The 15,617-nt window shown below is 34.8% G+C and overlaps 5 protein-coding genes across 5 annotated transcripts; 4 read left to right on the forward strand and 1 right to left on the reverse strand.

Moving 5' to 3' along the window:
• Positions 1 to 14: 14 nt before the first annotated feature.
• On the forward strand, positions 15 to 2,015 carry DFA_08409 (uncharacterized protein; the record flags this gene model as incomplete). Its single annotated transcript, XM_004355845.1, has 1 exon — positions 15 to 2,015. One exon carries the CDS (start codon positions 15 to 17, stop codon positions 2,013 to 2,015), a length of 2,001 nt encoding a protein of 666 aa, XP_004355898.1.
• A 52-nt stretch (positions 2,016 to 2,067) lies between these two features.
• DFA_08410 (uncharacterized protein) lies at positions 2,068 to 3,509 on the reverse strand (the record flags this gene model as incomplete). The annotated part of the gene is made up of 2 exons (XM_004355846.1): positions 2,068 to 3,207; positions 3,303 to 3,509. The coding sequence occupies 2 exons, from the start codon at positions 3,507 to 3,509 to the stop codon at positions 2,068 to 2,070; spliced, it is 1,347 nt and encodes a 448-aa protein (XP_004355899.1).
• A 1,415-nt stretch (positions 3,510 to 4,924) lies between these two features.
• On the forward strand, positions 4,925 to 9,209 carry DFA_08411 (uncharacterized protein; the record flags this gene model as incomplete). Its single annotated transcript, XM_004355847.1, has 4 exons — positions 4,925 to 7,052; positions 7,253 to 7,459; positions 7,601 to 8,705; positions 8,912 to 9,209. 4 exons carry the CDS (start codon positions 4,925 to 4,927, stop codon positions 9,207 to 9,209), a joined length of 3,738 nt encoding a protein of 1,245 aa, XP_004355900.1.
• Positions 9,210 to 9,337: 128 nt separating this feature from the next.
• Positions 9,338 to 13,400, forward strand: DFA_08412 (uncharacterized protein; the record flags this gene model as incomplete). The annotated part of the gene is made up of 3 exons (XM_004355848.1): positions 9,338 to 9,416; positions 9,576 to 11,306; positions 11,713 to 13,400. The coding sequence occupies 3 exons, from the start codon at positions 9,338 to 9,340 to the stop codon at positions 13,398 to 13,400; spliced, it is 3,498 nt and encodes a 1,165-aa protein (XP_004355901.1).
• A 190-nt stretch (positions 13,401 to 13,590) lies between these two features.
• DFA_08413 (uncharacterized protein) lies at positions 13,591 to 15,564 on the forward strand (the record flags this gene model as incomplete). Its single annotated transcript, XM_004355849.1, has 1 exon — positions 13,591 to 15,564. One exon carries the CDS (start codon positions 13,591 to 13,593, stop codon positions 15,562 to 15,564), a length of 1,974 nt encoding a protein of 657 aa, XP_004355902.1.
• Between the last annotated feature and the right edge of the window lie 53 nt (positions 15,565 to 15,617).

Consider the following 15,617-nt stretch of genomic DNA (forward strand, 5'->3'; position numbering starts at 1 on the left):
CATCTTATTCAATGATGGCACATCTATTACAATTATCTAATCTATTACTATTACATATTATATCAGATATTGACAGTAATGGAGATATAGTATGTTTGTTGTTAACTTGTAAAAAGTTGTATAGTAACAGTAGTTTAAGAAGATTGATTCAGTTTAAAGGAATAGTACATATCACTGACAATGGAAAGATATCAGAGCAGTTTAAAGCAACAGCTACTCAATTCAAACTATTATCATTTAAAGATATCTTGGAGAATAGTATATCTGATCATCAAGTTGTACTATCTGATCAAATCAATTACCAACACTATCCTCAATGGATAAAACAACGTATCACTTCAACAGACAGAGTCGATAAGAGTAACATTACAACAGCATTGGTAACAGATTATAACCAACAAACACCAAAGTTACTCTATGACTTACCATCTCTCGAGACACTATTCATCAATCGTCAAAAGGAGCTAGATGACTATACCTCGGGACATCACAAAACTAAACAAATGTTGGTTGATGATCCAATGGATCTTGGTTCCATCTCATTGTTACCCAATCTACAACGACTTGAAATTCGCTCATTGGATTTGAAGCTAGGTACACACACAACACTCAAGTCTCTGAAACTCAATATCTATAAATCCAAATACCCCCTCGTCGACTTGCAACTCAACCAATTCGTATCACTGACAGAGTTGACCTTTGAGAGTTTCTGTGTGCGTGGATTTGGAGCAGGTCTGTTGCCAAGTAGTCTGAAATCGCTCACTATCAAACTGAAAAAGATACCACCAGATACATTCCTTTCATTGACATCGCTAGTCAACCTCAAGATCTACCTTCAGAATAAAGAGCACAAGAAAAAAATACAACAACAACAACAACAACAACAACAACAACAACAACAACAACAACAACAACAACAACAACCATTCATCAATCTCGAGAGTCTGTGCAACCTAGAGGTACTAAAGTTGTATTACAAAAACTACCGAGACGGCTATGGTCTAGAGGTGAATGTCCCTCCCTCAATCAAGATTCTTGGTCTCTGGTCCAATTGCGTAAAAATAGAATCACAATATACCATGCCACTGTTGGAGAGATTGTATGTGCAACAAAACATATTGGTTAAAGGATGGATCAGTCTATTGTCATCACCATTGCTCAAGAAACTCTGTATTAATGAATGCGACAAAGTGATGCCAGCCAACATCATCCCATCAACTCTAGAAAAGCTTACAATCCATAAATACCAAAGCACTTCAAAAGATATACTTGGACAGGTTGTATTACCGCCATCACTCACTCATCTATCCTTCAAAGACAACAAATACGAACCTATCAAACTACCAGAATCACTCGTCAAACTCAAGAACATAGATAAAGCTCCAGTGACTCCAATTCCTAGACATTTGAAAAAACTGGTTTGGTCAACTTACAGGTCCAACACGGAAATCTTGACCAATTTTGATTTCTCCTCCTATGCACCTAATCTTGAAACTCTTAATCTCCCCCAAATAGAATATGCTCAAAGCTTTCCCACCAACATATCACCAACTATCAAATATCTATCAATATCATTTGGAAATGTTCCCCAACCTTTGTTTCCAGGATCCTTTTCAATCAAATCCATTTTATCTAAAAACATAGTCTCTCAACAGCAATGGCTACCACACAATACAACCCATCTAACTTGTACAACACGATCAGAGAGAAGTTTGCCTTTTAGATTAGATGAAGTCATTGACCACACCAATGTTAGATATTTAACAATCATTGTTATAGACTGTGGAAGAAGTTGCTCTGGTCCCATCATATCTCGGTCTCCTTCTACCTTTGAATTTTCAATTCAAAGATTAGACAATCTAAATGTATTGGTATTGGAAACAAAGACACTTCAAGGTGGAATCATTACACGACAACAAAAAACAAATATTTATTTAAATACTTATCCATTTAGATTGAGTTGGAAGGGTCCTGAATATCAATACTACAGGAGGAAATCAACCTCGATACGTTGAACTGTAAAAAACAATAATAATAATACATTAAACTATTTATTATTATTATTTATTATTTAAATAAAATACTATCACTATTCCACCTTGTTGCTGCTGTACATCCATTAATAGTACTATTATTATTCGTATTATTATTAATATTATTAATATTATTATTATTAGATTCTATTAAATGACCAGTACTTAGAATTCTTCTAATATTAGTTGAAGAAAGAGTACCAACATTTGGGGTTTGAATTTCTGGGATTGCGTGTAAAGAGAATGGTTGTAGTGATCTTTGTTGTCGTATTTCATTGATTTTGCTGCCTGATTCCAAGAGGTGAAAGGGTAGTATGAGAGCATCGTGTTCTGTTGCAATCACAGTCATTGGACAGTTTGCAATGTTGGAGCATCGTTCATTTCGCTGTATCTCTAGATTGGCATGATTAGGTGCAAATATCGACAAAAAGTCACGTACACCCTTTTCTCTTTGATCGGGAGATTGTCCAAATGAATGTAGTTGTTTAGAAGGTGCTTTGCAGGGTGACTGAGGTGCTGATGGTTCCAATACAGCCACTAAAAATCCTTTACCACTCGTTATTGCTCCAATCGATAATATGAATCGATGTCCATTGTGAAGATGGTCAAAATGACCACCAGTAAATACATTATCGTACAATTGAATAGATGTACAAGTTGAAATGGGTTTTGCCAATGATGAATAACAAGATGATGATGGTTTACTTTGATGAAGAAGTGTAGGAGGTGTAGATGGTGGTGTTTTATCTTCTTCATCATCTGTTGTTGTAGTTGTATCATCATTATTATTATTATTATTATTATTATTATTATTATTATTATTATTACTTTCATCAATAAATGTTGAAATGTCTGTGAGTGGAATGATTGATTGAAATGGGTCTTGCCGACTCTTTACAATTGATTCATTCAATTGGGATAGAGTATTTGATGAAAAGATATGTTTTACGGGTCCGATATGTGATTGTATTCGATCGATGATTGATTGTATTTCTTTTGGTCCAGTTACACTAAACCCATTCATAATCTTTGACTTGTTGTTGTTGTTGTCACTCGAGTACAACTGAGGTAGTAATACCATTGTTTTGACTCGTAGTATAAAGCTTTGTTTTTCATATACAACATTTGATAGTATTGAATAATATCGTTTCAAGTCATCGGTAACTTGAATAATCTAAATAAAGAAGAAGAAACAATATGTTAGAGAAACTATAGATAGTATCAATCGAATCAGCAGAGATAGAGAGAGAGATTGAGAGAGACACATACATTATAAATAGGTAACCCTATTAGACATATATACACATTCAATAGATCAAAGGTATTGTTACAATGACTGTCATAAGACCTCTGTATTATATTTTTGATCATCAAGTATATATCTCGATCATTATCAATTTCATGATCTAATAATACAATGATATTACTATTACTATTACTACTACAACTGCTGCTATATGATGATGTTAATGACATCTTTAAATATAAATATATACAATTTAAAACAAATAAATAAATAGTAAATCAATAAATTAAATTAAAGAACAAAACGAATGAACACAGCACAGATATCTGTGACTTTGTGCGCGCAAAGAAGGAAATGAGTCAGAATTGGTGGGGTCGATCCCTTGACTCATCAAAGATTTTTTGCTGCTTTTATTTAATATACAAAATAATGATGTCTTCTTCTATTTTATCTGTATCTTGTAGAGATAGATAGATAGGTTGAACTTCATCTAATCTATTACTATTACATATTATAGCAGAGATTGATGGTAGTATTGGAGATTGTAAACATGTAAAAAGTTATACAGTAATAGTGGTTTAAGAAGATTATGGCGGTAATACAACATCTTCAGTTTAAAGGAATAGAAGTTTTTGATGGCTATGGACACATAACACAAGAGTTTAAATCAGAAACTACTCTATTCAAACTCAACTCTTTTAAAGATATATTGCAGAATACTATACCTGATCATTAGGTGATATTAGTGTCTGATCAACATATCGATGTCAATTATACCAGCCAATTTCATCCCGTCGACAGTCAAATATCTTACCATAATCTATGATTAAGTGATAAAACCTATACAAGTTGTATTCCCACCATCTCTCACTCGTCTGACCATATTAGGAGAATACGAACCTATCCAACTACCACCAACCATCAAATATTTATCAACAACCTTGGAATCACACCGTCTAAGGTATCCAGATATATTGTCCACCAATTTGTGGTTAAGATTAGATGAAGTAATCAACCACACCAATGTTAGATATTTAACAATCATCATTGACGAGACTATCTTTCAATTTTCTATTCAAAGATTAGACAATATAAATGTATTGGTATTGGAAACAGAATCACTTCAAGGTGGAATAATCACCCAAAGGGAATCAATCAAAACTCAACAACAACAACTATATGAACCCTTATATTTAATTTTGGAATACCCATCTGGACTGTATTGGAGTTTCGATGATGACGATCCCAGTTCTTGGGATTTAAATTAATAAATTCCCAAGGTGAAAAAGGTTCAATAATCGTCTAATCTATCTTATTTAGAATTACTAAATTTATGCATATGATAGATATCCAACTACGAATCATTTAATGTTTAAAGTGACGGTGTGATGATGTAAAAAATAGTGATGAAGAAAATGATTAGGATGATTCTCTATATTAAATAATCCACTCTTTCTTTTCTCTCTCTCTCTATCTTTTACATCGAGTAAACATTGATCAAAAGATCTCTCTTTTTTGTAAAACTTGAAAATATCTTTTTAATTTCTATTTCGAGGTCATGTCATGAAGATATCATATGCTCACCATATTTTTACTTTATTCAATCACACACACATATATATATATATATATATATATATATATAATGACTAGTCATCTATTACAGTTATCTAATTTATTATTATTATATATTTTATCAGAGAGTGACAGTAATGCAGATATAATATGTTTGTTGCTGACATGTAAAAAGTTGTATCATAACAGCAGTTTAAAAAGATCGATTCAGTTTAAAGGAATAGAAGCTTTTACAGACAAGGGAAAGATATCAAGACAATTTAAAGCAACAGCTACTCTATTCAACATCACCTCATTTAAAGATATATTGCAGAATAGTATATCAGATAGTCAAGTTATATTATCAAGAGGTAACTTTCAAAACTACCCAGAATGGATACAACAACGTATATCTGCAGACAACAGAGTTGATAATAATAATAAGAGTAGTATTACAACAGCATTGGTGAATGATTATTACCAACCACCACTCGAGACACTATACTCTGTACCGTCGATCGAGGCAATATTCATTCACCAATACAGAGATGATCGATTAGATCTTAATCATATCTCACGCTTACCCAATCTACAACGACTATCAGTTAGCACAAACAAGTCGATCAGTATTGGTAAACATACAACACTCAAGTCACTGACACTTGATGCTCAGGGCAGCTACACACTGTCAGTTGCTGACCTGGGTCTCACTAAACTAGAATCGCTGACAGAGTTACACCTCAGTAGAGAATGTGTCTTTACAATTGGACCAGGTGTATTTCCAAGTAGTCTGACATCACTCACTCTTTCACCGATAGAGATACCGCCAAGAGACACATTCATTTCGTTGAGGTCACTTGTCTACCTCAAGGTTTTCCTGCATCAACCCACAACAAAGAAAGAGAGTTCAAAGGACAACAACAACAACAGCAACAAGAAAAAGGTGGTGGTTGTGATGGAACAACTATTCATTGATCTAGATACTCTAGTCAACCTCAAGACACTCGATATTGGTGGATCGGTCAGTGACAAAAAGTACAACATCACGACGAGTGTACCACCCTCCATCAGGATTCTTACTCTCTTCACTGACGGCTTACAAATACCTACCCGATGTACTATGCCTCTGTTGGAGAAACTAAATGTGCAAAGTTCTATTCTAATTGGTGGAAGAATCAGTCTACTGTCATCACCATTGATAAAGAAACTGTGTATGACCTATTGCAATAAAGTCATTCCATCCAACATCATCCCATCAACCCTCGAAAAACTGACAATCTATAAATACGGATCAAAACCTGTTCTTCATCAAGTTGTATTCCCACCATCACTCCTTCATCTAACTATCAATGGGGACTATGAACCTGTCAAACTACCAGACTCACTAGTCAAACTAAAACAGTTGGTCAACATTCCTCCAGCGTCACTCCCACAACAATTAAAAACACTCACCTATTCAATGGATTTTTCAACAGAGTTGACTCACTTTGTATTCCCATCCCCTTATCCACCTCATCTTGAAACACTCAACTTTGACCTCGAAATTGATGGTGAATTTACAATCGACATACCACCAATCACCAAATACCTATCTATCACTTTGGAGTCAGATCCTCTCAGACGCCCAAATAAATACTTTTCAATCAGTTCAAGGTTATCGAAAAGTATCATCACCCAACAACAACAATGGTTACCATCCAATACAACTCATCTAACTTGCAAGACTGCCATTTATATCTCAACCAATGGATCGTTTAGATTAGACGAAATAATCAATCATACCAATGTTAGATATCTGTCTCTTTATGTTTCCGATAATACATCCTACGAATCAGATACACTATTTCAATTTTCAATTCAAAGATTGGACTCTGAAAATAATAATGTATTAGTATTGGAAACACAATCACTTCAAGGTGGAATAATCACTCAAAGAAAGAAAATTAATAACACTCAACAACAACAACGACATCCTTATCAACAATATGAACCCATTTATTTAAGGTTTGATTTTGGTTCTTCCAATCCATTTGGATTGAATTGGAGATTTGCCAATGCTGAAGATGATGTTAAAGAAGATGGAGATGAAGGAGATGATAGTGATAGCGATGATAGTGATTATGATATGAACGATGACGATGAAAATGATGATGATGAAAGCAATGACAATGACAATGACGATGACGACAGCGATGACAACGACGATGAAGGTGATGATAGTAATTAATAAATAATACTATTGAAAAACAAGATCCTCTATTTGAGGATCAATCGAAATCCTATCTTTTTTTAAATCTCTTTTTCGTTTTTTTTTTTTGGTTCGAATATCATGATGATCTTCAATTCATTCTTTGTCTTGTTCATTCAATAATGACACATCTATTACAGTTATCTAATCTATTACTATTACATATAATAGCAGATATTAACAGTAATGGAGATATAGTATGTTTGTTGTTGACTTGTAAAAAGTTGTACAGCAATAGTAGTAACATTGGTGGTTTAAAAAGATTGATTAGGTTTAAAGGAATAGAAGTGATAGATAACTATGGACGCATAACACAAGAGTTTAAATCAGCAACTACCCAATTCAAACTCAACTCTTTCAAAGATATATTGGTGAATAGTATATCTGATCATCAAGTTGTACTATCTGATCAAGTCAATAATCTTCCAGACTATCCCCAATGGGTACGCCAACGAGTCACAAAAGAGAACAGAGTCGATGATAGTGTTATTACAACAGTTTCGCCGATATATTATTCAGAAGAGACGCTCTACTCTGTACCATCTATCGAGACTCTATTCATCATCTATCCATCCCAACTTGATAATACTAGTAAGATGGATCTTCGCTCCATCTCGCGCTTGCCTATTCTACAAAGACTTGAAATTCGTACGGGTCAGTCTTTTCCTGGTCCACACCCAACACTAAAGTCTCTGACACTCGGCCTTTCCACCTCCTACCCAGTCATCGACCTGCAACTCACCAAATTCGTATCGTTGACAAAGTTGACCTTTGAGAGTGCCTATGCGAAAGATATTGGACCTGGTCTCTTTCCAAGTAGTCTTACATCACTCACTCTGAGACTGGAAGAGATACCTCCAAGAGATACATTCCTTTCTTTGACTTTGTTGGAGACTCTCAAAATCGATCTGCAAACTATTTCAACGGATATGATCGGGAAACCATTCATCGATCTTGATAGTCTGGTGAACCTCAAAACACTCATTATTAGTAGTGATGGATCAGTAAAGAATAGTAGCATCTCGATTAGTATCCCTCCTTCAATCAAGATTCTTGACCTCAAATTTATATTGGTACAAATCCCACCTGATTGTACAATGTCACAGTTGGAAAGGTTGGATGTGAAACAAAGCGTGTTGAATGGTGGAAACATCAATCTATTGTCACAGTGTCCATCTCTCAAGAAACTAGTTATCTACGATTGCAAAGAATCCATTCCATCCAATATCATCCCATCAACACTTGAAAAGCTTACAATCTATAAATCGACTATATCGGGAGAAGATATACTTGGGCAAGTTGTATTCCCACCATCTCTCACTTCTCTAACTATCAATGGAGACGACCAAGAGGTCCCTCAGCTCCCAGATACAATAGTCAGCCTCAAACATTGGGTCCTAGATGCTCCACTGTCACTTCCTCAAGATTTGAAAAACCTGACCTATATTATGGATTGGAGAACCAGCATGGAGCATTTCGAGTTTCCAACACCGTATCCACCTCATCTTGAATCACTCAATCTTGACCTCCAAGATATTCATTACTTTACTGTCCAAGTACCACCAACCATCAAATATCTATCAATAACCTTGGAATCTGGATCTCGCAAACGTCCAAATAGATTGTTTACAATCAGCTCTAGGCTCCCGAAAACATCACCTCCCAACAACAATGGCTACCACACAATACAACTCATCTAACTTGCAACTCTTCCGTTGGTACCTCAGAACAGGTCTCGTTTAGGTTGGATGAAATAATCAACCATACCAACGTTAGATATTTAACTCTCTGTATTTTTGAAAATCAAACTTTACAATTCTTAATTCAAAGATTAGACAAGGACAATCTAAATGTATTGGTATTGGAAACAAACACACTTCAAGGTGGAATAATCACCCAACAACAACAATCTCATGAACAATATGTACCAATTTATTTACATTTAAATACAAACTCTTCCAATCCATTCGAAATTAAATGGAGTTTTGAACAAGATTGTGATTACAACGAAGATAGTGACAATGAAGATAGTGAAGACTATGACAACCAAGATAGTGACATTGACGATGGATCGGTTGATTTCGATGATGAATCGTTTTTCGCCATCTTGGCTGGTGGTCGTGACTAACTGAATCAGAGCTCTGATTAAAAAATTAATAAATAAAAAAAAATAATAATAAAAAACCACAAACTTTTTTGTTTAAAAACCACAAACTTTTTTTTTTTTGATGATCTTTGTTATTCATTCATCACATGATGACTAATCTCTTAAAGTTATCTCATTTAATATTATTACAAATCATAACAGATATAGACAGTAATGCAGATATAATATGTTTGTTGTTGACTTGTAAAAAGCTGTACAGTAATAGTAGTTTAAGAAGATCGATTCAGTTTAAAGGAATAGTAGAACCTTTTTTTGATGTCAGCCAGAGAATAGTATCTCATCAGTTTAAAGCAACAGCTACTCAATTCAAGCTCTTATCATTTCAAGATATCTATGAGAATAGTATATCGGATCATCAGGTTGTACTGACTGATCGTAAACATCACAAAAACTATCCTCAATGGATAAAACAACGCATCACTACAGACAACAGAGTTGATAAGAGTAACATTACAACTGCATTTGTATCATATGGTTACCAAGTAATATCACCTCAGTCGCTCTACTCGATGCCATCACTCGAGACACTCTTCATTTACCAGGGTGGTGCTCAAGTGGATCTTGGTTCCATCTCATTGTTACCCAATCTACAACAACTTGAAGTTTGTGCAAAAAGGCTTATTCTTGGTACACACACAACACTCAAGTCTCTGAAACTAGATATCGATACCAAATACAGTCTCATCGACCTGCAACTTACCAAACTCGTATCGTTGACAGAACTGACCTATAACGACAATTATTTCGATTCAGGGATTGGAACAGGTGTATTTCCAAGTAGTCTGACATCACTCTATCTGACACTGCAAAATACACCGCCAAGAGATACATTCCTTTCATTGACATCGTTGGTGAATCTCGAGATCCACCAGAGAGGGCATGTTGATCATGAAGAGGAGCATAAACAACACAAATACATCGATCTAGAGACTCTCTGCAACCTCAAGTCACTCACTTTTAGAGACTATAGAAGTGGAAAAAGGTTCATCTCACTCAACGTACCTCCTTCAATCAAGACTCTTGTCATCAAAGATTTTAGCATCTATGGTGAATGCGTAGAAATTCCACACCGATGTACTATGCCAATGTTGGAGAAATTGAAAATTAGAATGAAATTATTGACTGAAGGTAGAATCAGTCTAATGTCATCACCATCAATCAAGAAACTCTCTATTTACAATTACAAAAATAATGTTATTCCGGCCATCCCATCGACTCTCGAAAAGCTTAAAATCGAGAAATCCTATGGGATATTACTTGGACAAACAGTATTACCACCTTTTCTCAAACATCTATCTGTCATTGGTGGAGAATATGATCCTATTCGACTCCCGGAATCACTTGTCAAACTCAATCAGAAAATTGATGATGAAAATGTTCCAGTGTCGCTTCCTCAACATTTGAAATCACTCACCTTTACAATGGAAGTAGTACGACCTACAAACTTTGTATTTCCATCCAACTATCCACCTCATCTTGAAACACTCAACTTTGACCTTTCAGTTGAGCAGGATCAAAAATTTAAGATATTCGATATACCTTTATCTATCAAATACCTTTCAGTTACCTTGGAACCATACATATATAGGTCAGGTTACTTTTTTTCAATCAGTACTAGGATTCCCAAAAGCATTATCACCCAACGACAACAATGGTTACCATCCAACACTATTGATTTAACTTGCCAACTCCTTATTTTAGATTCAAAAAAAGCTAATTTTAGATTAGATCAAGTGATCAACCATACCAATGTTAGATATTTAAATATCTATCTCGATCAGAATAATGACAACACACTATTTCAATTTTCAATTCAAAGATTAGACCCAAACAACAACAATGTATTGGTATTGGAAACACAATCACTTCAAGGTGGAATAATCCCTCAACAAAGAAAATCAATCAACACTCATCAACATGATGATCCTATTCATTCTCCGCAATTTAAATGTATTTATTTACATTTTGATGTTTATGATACATTTGAAGTGAATTGGAGTTTTGGTCATGACAACGAGGATGATGGTGATGATGAAAGTGTAGATGATAGCTGTTCTAGTAATTATGATTAGAAGATTGATCAAATAATCAAAATGATTTTGATTTTAACAAAAATTTAATTACTCCATTAATAAAATAATCAAATCAAATCTGATTTCGATGAAAAAAAGAAAGAAGAATATTTCCAGCCCTGGGACAAGAAATGAACATCATTTTTTAAAGTTGTTTTACAAATCGGACCAGGCTTTTTTCAAGTTCATTTACATTTATTTAAACATGTTTGAAAAGTTATCTAATCTATTATTATTACAAATCATATCATCTATTGATGATAATGGAGATATAGTATGTTTGTTGTTGACTTGTAAAAAGTTGTACAGTAATAGTGCTTTAAGAAAGTCGATTCAGTTTAAAGGAATACAACCAATCAATGATAAAGGAGAGTTATCATATCAGTTTATAGCAACAGCTACTCTATTTAAACTCAACTCTTTCAAAGATATCTTAAAGAATAGTATATCGGATCATCAGGTTGTACTAGTTGACAGAGACAATCGGTATCAAAATTGGATACAACAACGTGTCTCTACAAATAGAACGAGTGGTAAAAGTAACATTACAACTGCTTTGGTAATGCATAGCTCTCAACCAACAATGATAGAGTCATTATATGCCATCCCATCAATCGATACACTATTCATTAACCATCATCATAAAACAGTTGATCTTGGTGCCATTGCACTACTACCTCGTTTACAACGACTATCAGTTCGTGCACACAAGTTGGTTAGTATCGGTCAACACACAACACTCAAGTCTCTAAAGATTGGTATTGTCACTAAATACCCACTCGCCGACTTGGGACTCAACAAATTCGTGTCATTGACAGAGCTGACCTTTTCCAATTATTTTATGACTGGAATTGGACCTGACCTACTGCCAAGCAGTCTGACATCACTCTCTCTTAGATCAAGGGAGATACCACCAAGAGACACATTCCTTTCTTTAATATCGTTGGTGACTCTAGAGATTGAGATGGAAAGGTTTGACACAGACATGATTGCTGCATTCATGCCCGAGCAACTACTCATCGATCTCGAGAGTCTACCCAACCTCAAGAAATTCACTTTTAGTGACAGTCTTGATCACATTACAAAGGACCTATGTAATCTAGAGATTAGTGTACCTCCTACACTCACTATTCTCACCATCTGCTCATTGTTTGCTAGTATCGCTCCTAGATGTACACTGCCAAAGTTGGAGAAATTATATGTTAAACAAAGTACATTGATTGATGGAAGAGTCAGTCTATTGTCATGCCCATCGATAAAGAAACTATGTATTTATGATTCATGTGAAGTGATGCCATCCAATATCAATATACCATCGACTCTTGAAAAGCTTAAAATCTATAAATACACTTCAAAAGAAGATATACTTGGACAAGTTGTATTACCACCATTACTCAAACATCTAACTATTATGGGGAATAACTTTCAAGTTGCCAAACTCCCAGACTCACTAGTTAAACTAAAACTGAGGGTTGACAAGATACCAATATCACTCCCACAACATTTAAAAAAACTATCCCTTTCAATGGCGTCGAGATCCAATCCAAAGATTGTGTTGCCGTCTCCTTATCCACCTAATCTTGAAACATTGGACTTACTCCTAATCGAAGGTGACTTTGTTATCGAACATATGCCACCAATCACCAAATATCTATTAATACCTTTGAACTCTTACCAATACGACACTCCAGTATATTCAATAAGTTCTATATTAACCAAACGCATCACTTCCCAACAACAACAATGGCTACCACAGAATACCACTCATCTAACTTGCCAACTAATGTGTTTTTCTCCAACCAAGGTGTCATTTAGATTGGATGAAGTAATCAACCACACCAATGTTAGGTATCTATCGATCATTGCTTTTGATGCCACATTTCAATTTTCAATTCAAAGATTGGACTCTGACACTCTAAATGTATTGGTATTAGAAACAAAGTCACTTCAAGGTGGAATCATCACTCAACAAAGAAATTCAAAAAACAATAATCAACAACAACAACAACAACAATATGATCCAATTTATTTATCTAACCCAAATTCTCCATTGGAACTGAATTGGAGATTTTCAAAGTAATCATTAATAAATATTATATTGTTGTTATTATTATTAATACTCAAGATCATTGGTTCTCTTGAACCATCCAGATTTAATGTGTACTTATTGGACGCCTTTTTGCAATGGTTCATCATCAGATTATTGCATTTTTTTTTTTTGTGACACGTAAATGATCATCAGGGTTAGGTTTGAGCATTAGTATCACATGATGTCTCTACTATTACAGTTATCTAATCTATTACTATTACAAATCATATCAGATATTGATGATAATGGAGATATAGTATGTTTGTTGTTGACTTGTAAAAAGTTGTACAATAATAGTAGTTTAAAAAGATCGATTCGGTTTAAAGGAATAGAAGTTATCAGTGGTTATGGAGAGATATCAAAAAAGCTTAAAGCAACAGCTACTCAATTCAAACTCTTATCATTTAAAGATATCTACGAGAATAGTATACCCTATCATCATGTGATACTGCCTGCAGACCACCAATCAGACAATCAAAATGATAGCTTGGTTGAGTATCCTCAATGGATACAACAACGCATCTCTATAGCAGACAGAGTCGATAAGAGTAACATTACAAATGTATTGGTGAGAGATTATCAAGCAAAATCAATTCAATCACTCTACGACGAGATACCATCGATCGAAACACTATTGTTTAATAAGCCCAATCAGACACAATTATTACTGGATCTTGGTTCCATTTCACTATTGCCTCGTCTCCAACGACTTGGAGTTTATGCACACGATGCGATTATTGGTCCTCATCCAACACTCAAGTCACTTGACCTATATATAGATACCAAACACAGTCTCATCGACTTACAACTCACCAAACTAGTATCACTGAAACAGTTGACCCTAACCGATGCTGTGTCTGGGATAGGAAATGGTCTCTTTCCAAGTAGTCTGACGTCACTCACTCTGACACTAACAGAGTTGCCTCCAAGAGATACATTCTATTCATTAAAGTCTCTTGTAACCCTCTATTTCCGCATGGACAGGAATTTAACCGACACAGAGGTTGAACATCCATTCATCGATCTAGAGAATCTATCCACACTCAAGACACTCAGTATCAGTGACAGTAATCACTCCACACAAGTTGTCAAGTCCTACATCTCGATTAGTGTCCCCCCTTCAATCAAATTTCTAAACTTTTGGTCAATATGCTTAAAAATAATGCCAACCCAATCCACAACTGCTACTACAACTATCTTGATGCCACAATTGGAGACATTGTATGTACAACAAAGATCATTGATTGAAGATAATATCTGTCTAGGGTCATGCCCATCTCTCAAGAAAATAGTTATTGGCAATTGCTTCAAACCCATGCCATCCAATATCATCTTCCCATCAACTATCGAAAGAATTGGCATAGATAAACAGTGTGAACAAGAATGTACAATACTTGGACAAGTTGTATTCCCACCATCTCTCACTCATCTAACTATCTTTGGTATGAGCTGCGAGTCTGTCCAGAAGCTCCCTGAATCACTCGTTAATCTAAAACAGATGATCAACCAATCACCTGAATCACTTCCTCGAGATTTGAAAAAACTTATGTTGGAAGTGGAATGGAGAGCCCCACTTGAACATTTGGAGTTGCCATCCTCATGTCCACCTAATCTTGAAACACTCGACCTCCTCCAAATCAAAGGTAATATTACCATTAACAAAATACCACCAACCATCAAATATCTATCGATTGTATTGCCAACAAAGCTTAATATAGGGTTAAATACCAGCCCAGTCTATTCAATCAGCTCAAAGATAACCAGTATCGATATCACCCAACCACAATGGCTACCACAAAATACAACTCATCTAACTATCAATGTAAATAATGCTACAAAATATCCATTATTGTTTAGATTAGATCAAGTAATCAACCACACCAATGTGAGATATTTATCTATCTCCATTTCCACCGCATTCCTTCAATTTTCAATTCAAAGATTAGACGCAAACAATCTAAATGTATTGGTATTGGAAACAAAGACACTTCAAGGTGGAATAATTACTCAACAAAGATTGAAAAGAAAATCAATCAATCAACAACAACAATATGATCCGATTTATTTATGTTGTAATATCAGTTCTACCTCTCCTTATGAATTCAAGTTTACCCGTTGTGACCCTGAAATAAAAACTACACAAGGATGGAATTGAGTGTAAAATAATAGTGAGAAAATGGAAAAATAAATAAATAAATAAATAAATAA

This window comes from Cavenderia fasciculata, assembly GCF_000203815.1.
Source record: "Cavenderia fasciculata unplaced genomic scaffold Scf_ET2XIPL01COFD4-5, whole genome shotgun sequence".
Classification (NCBI taxonomy): Eukaryota; Evosea; class Eumycetozoa; order Acytosteliales; family Cavenderiaceae; genus Cavenderia; species Cavenderia fasciculata.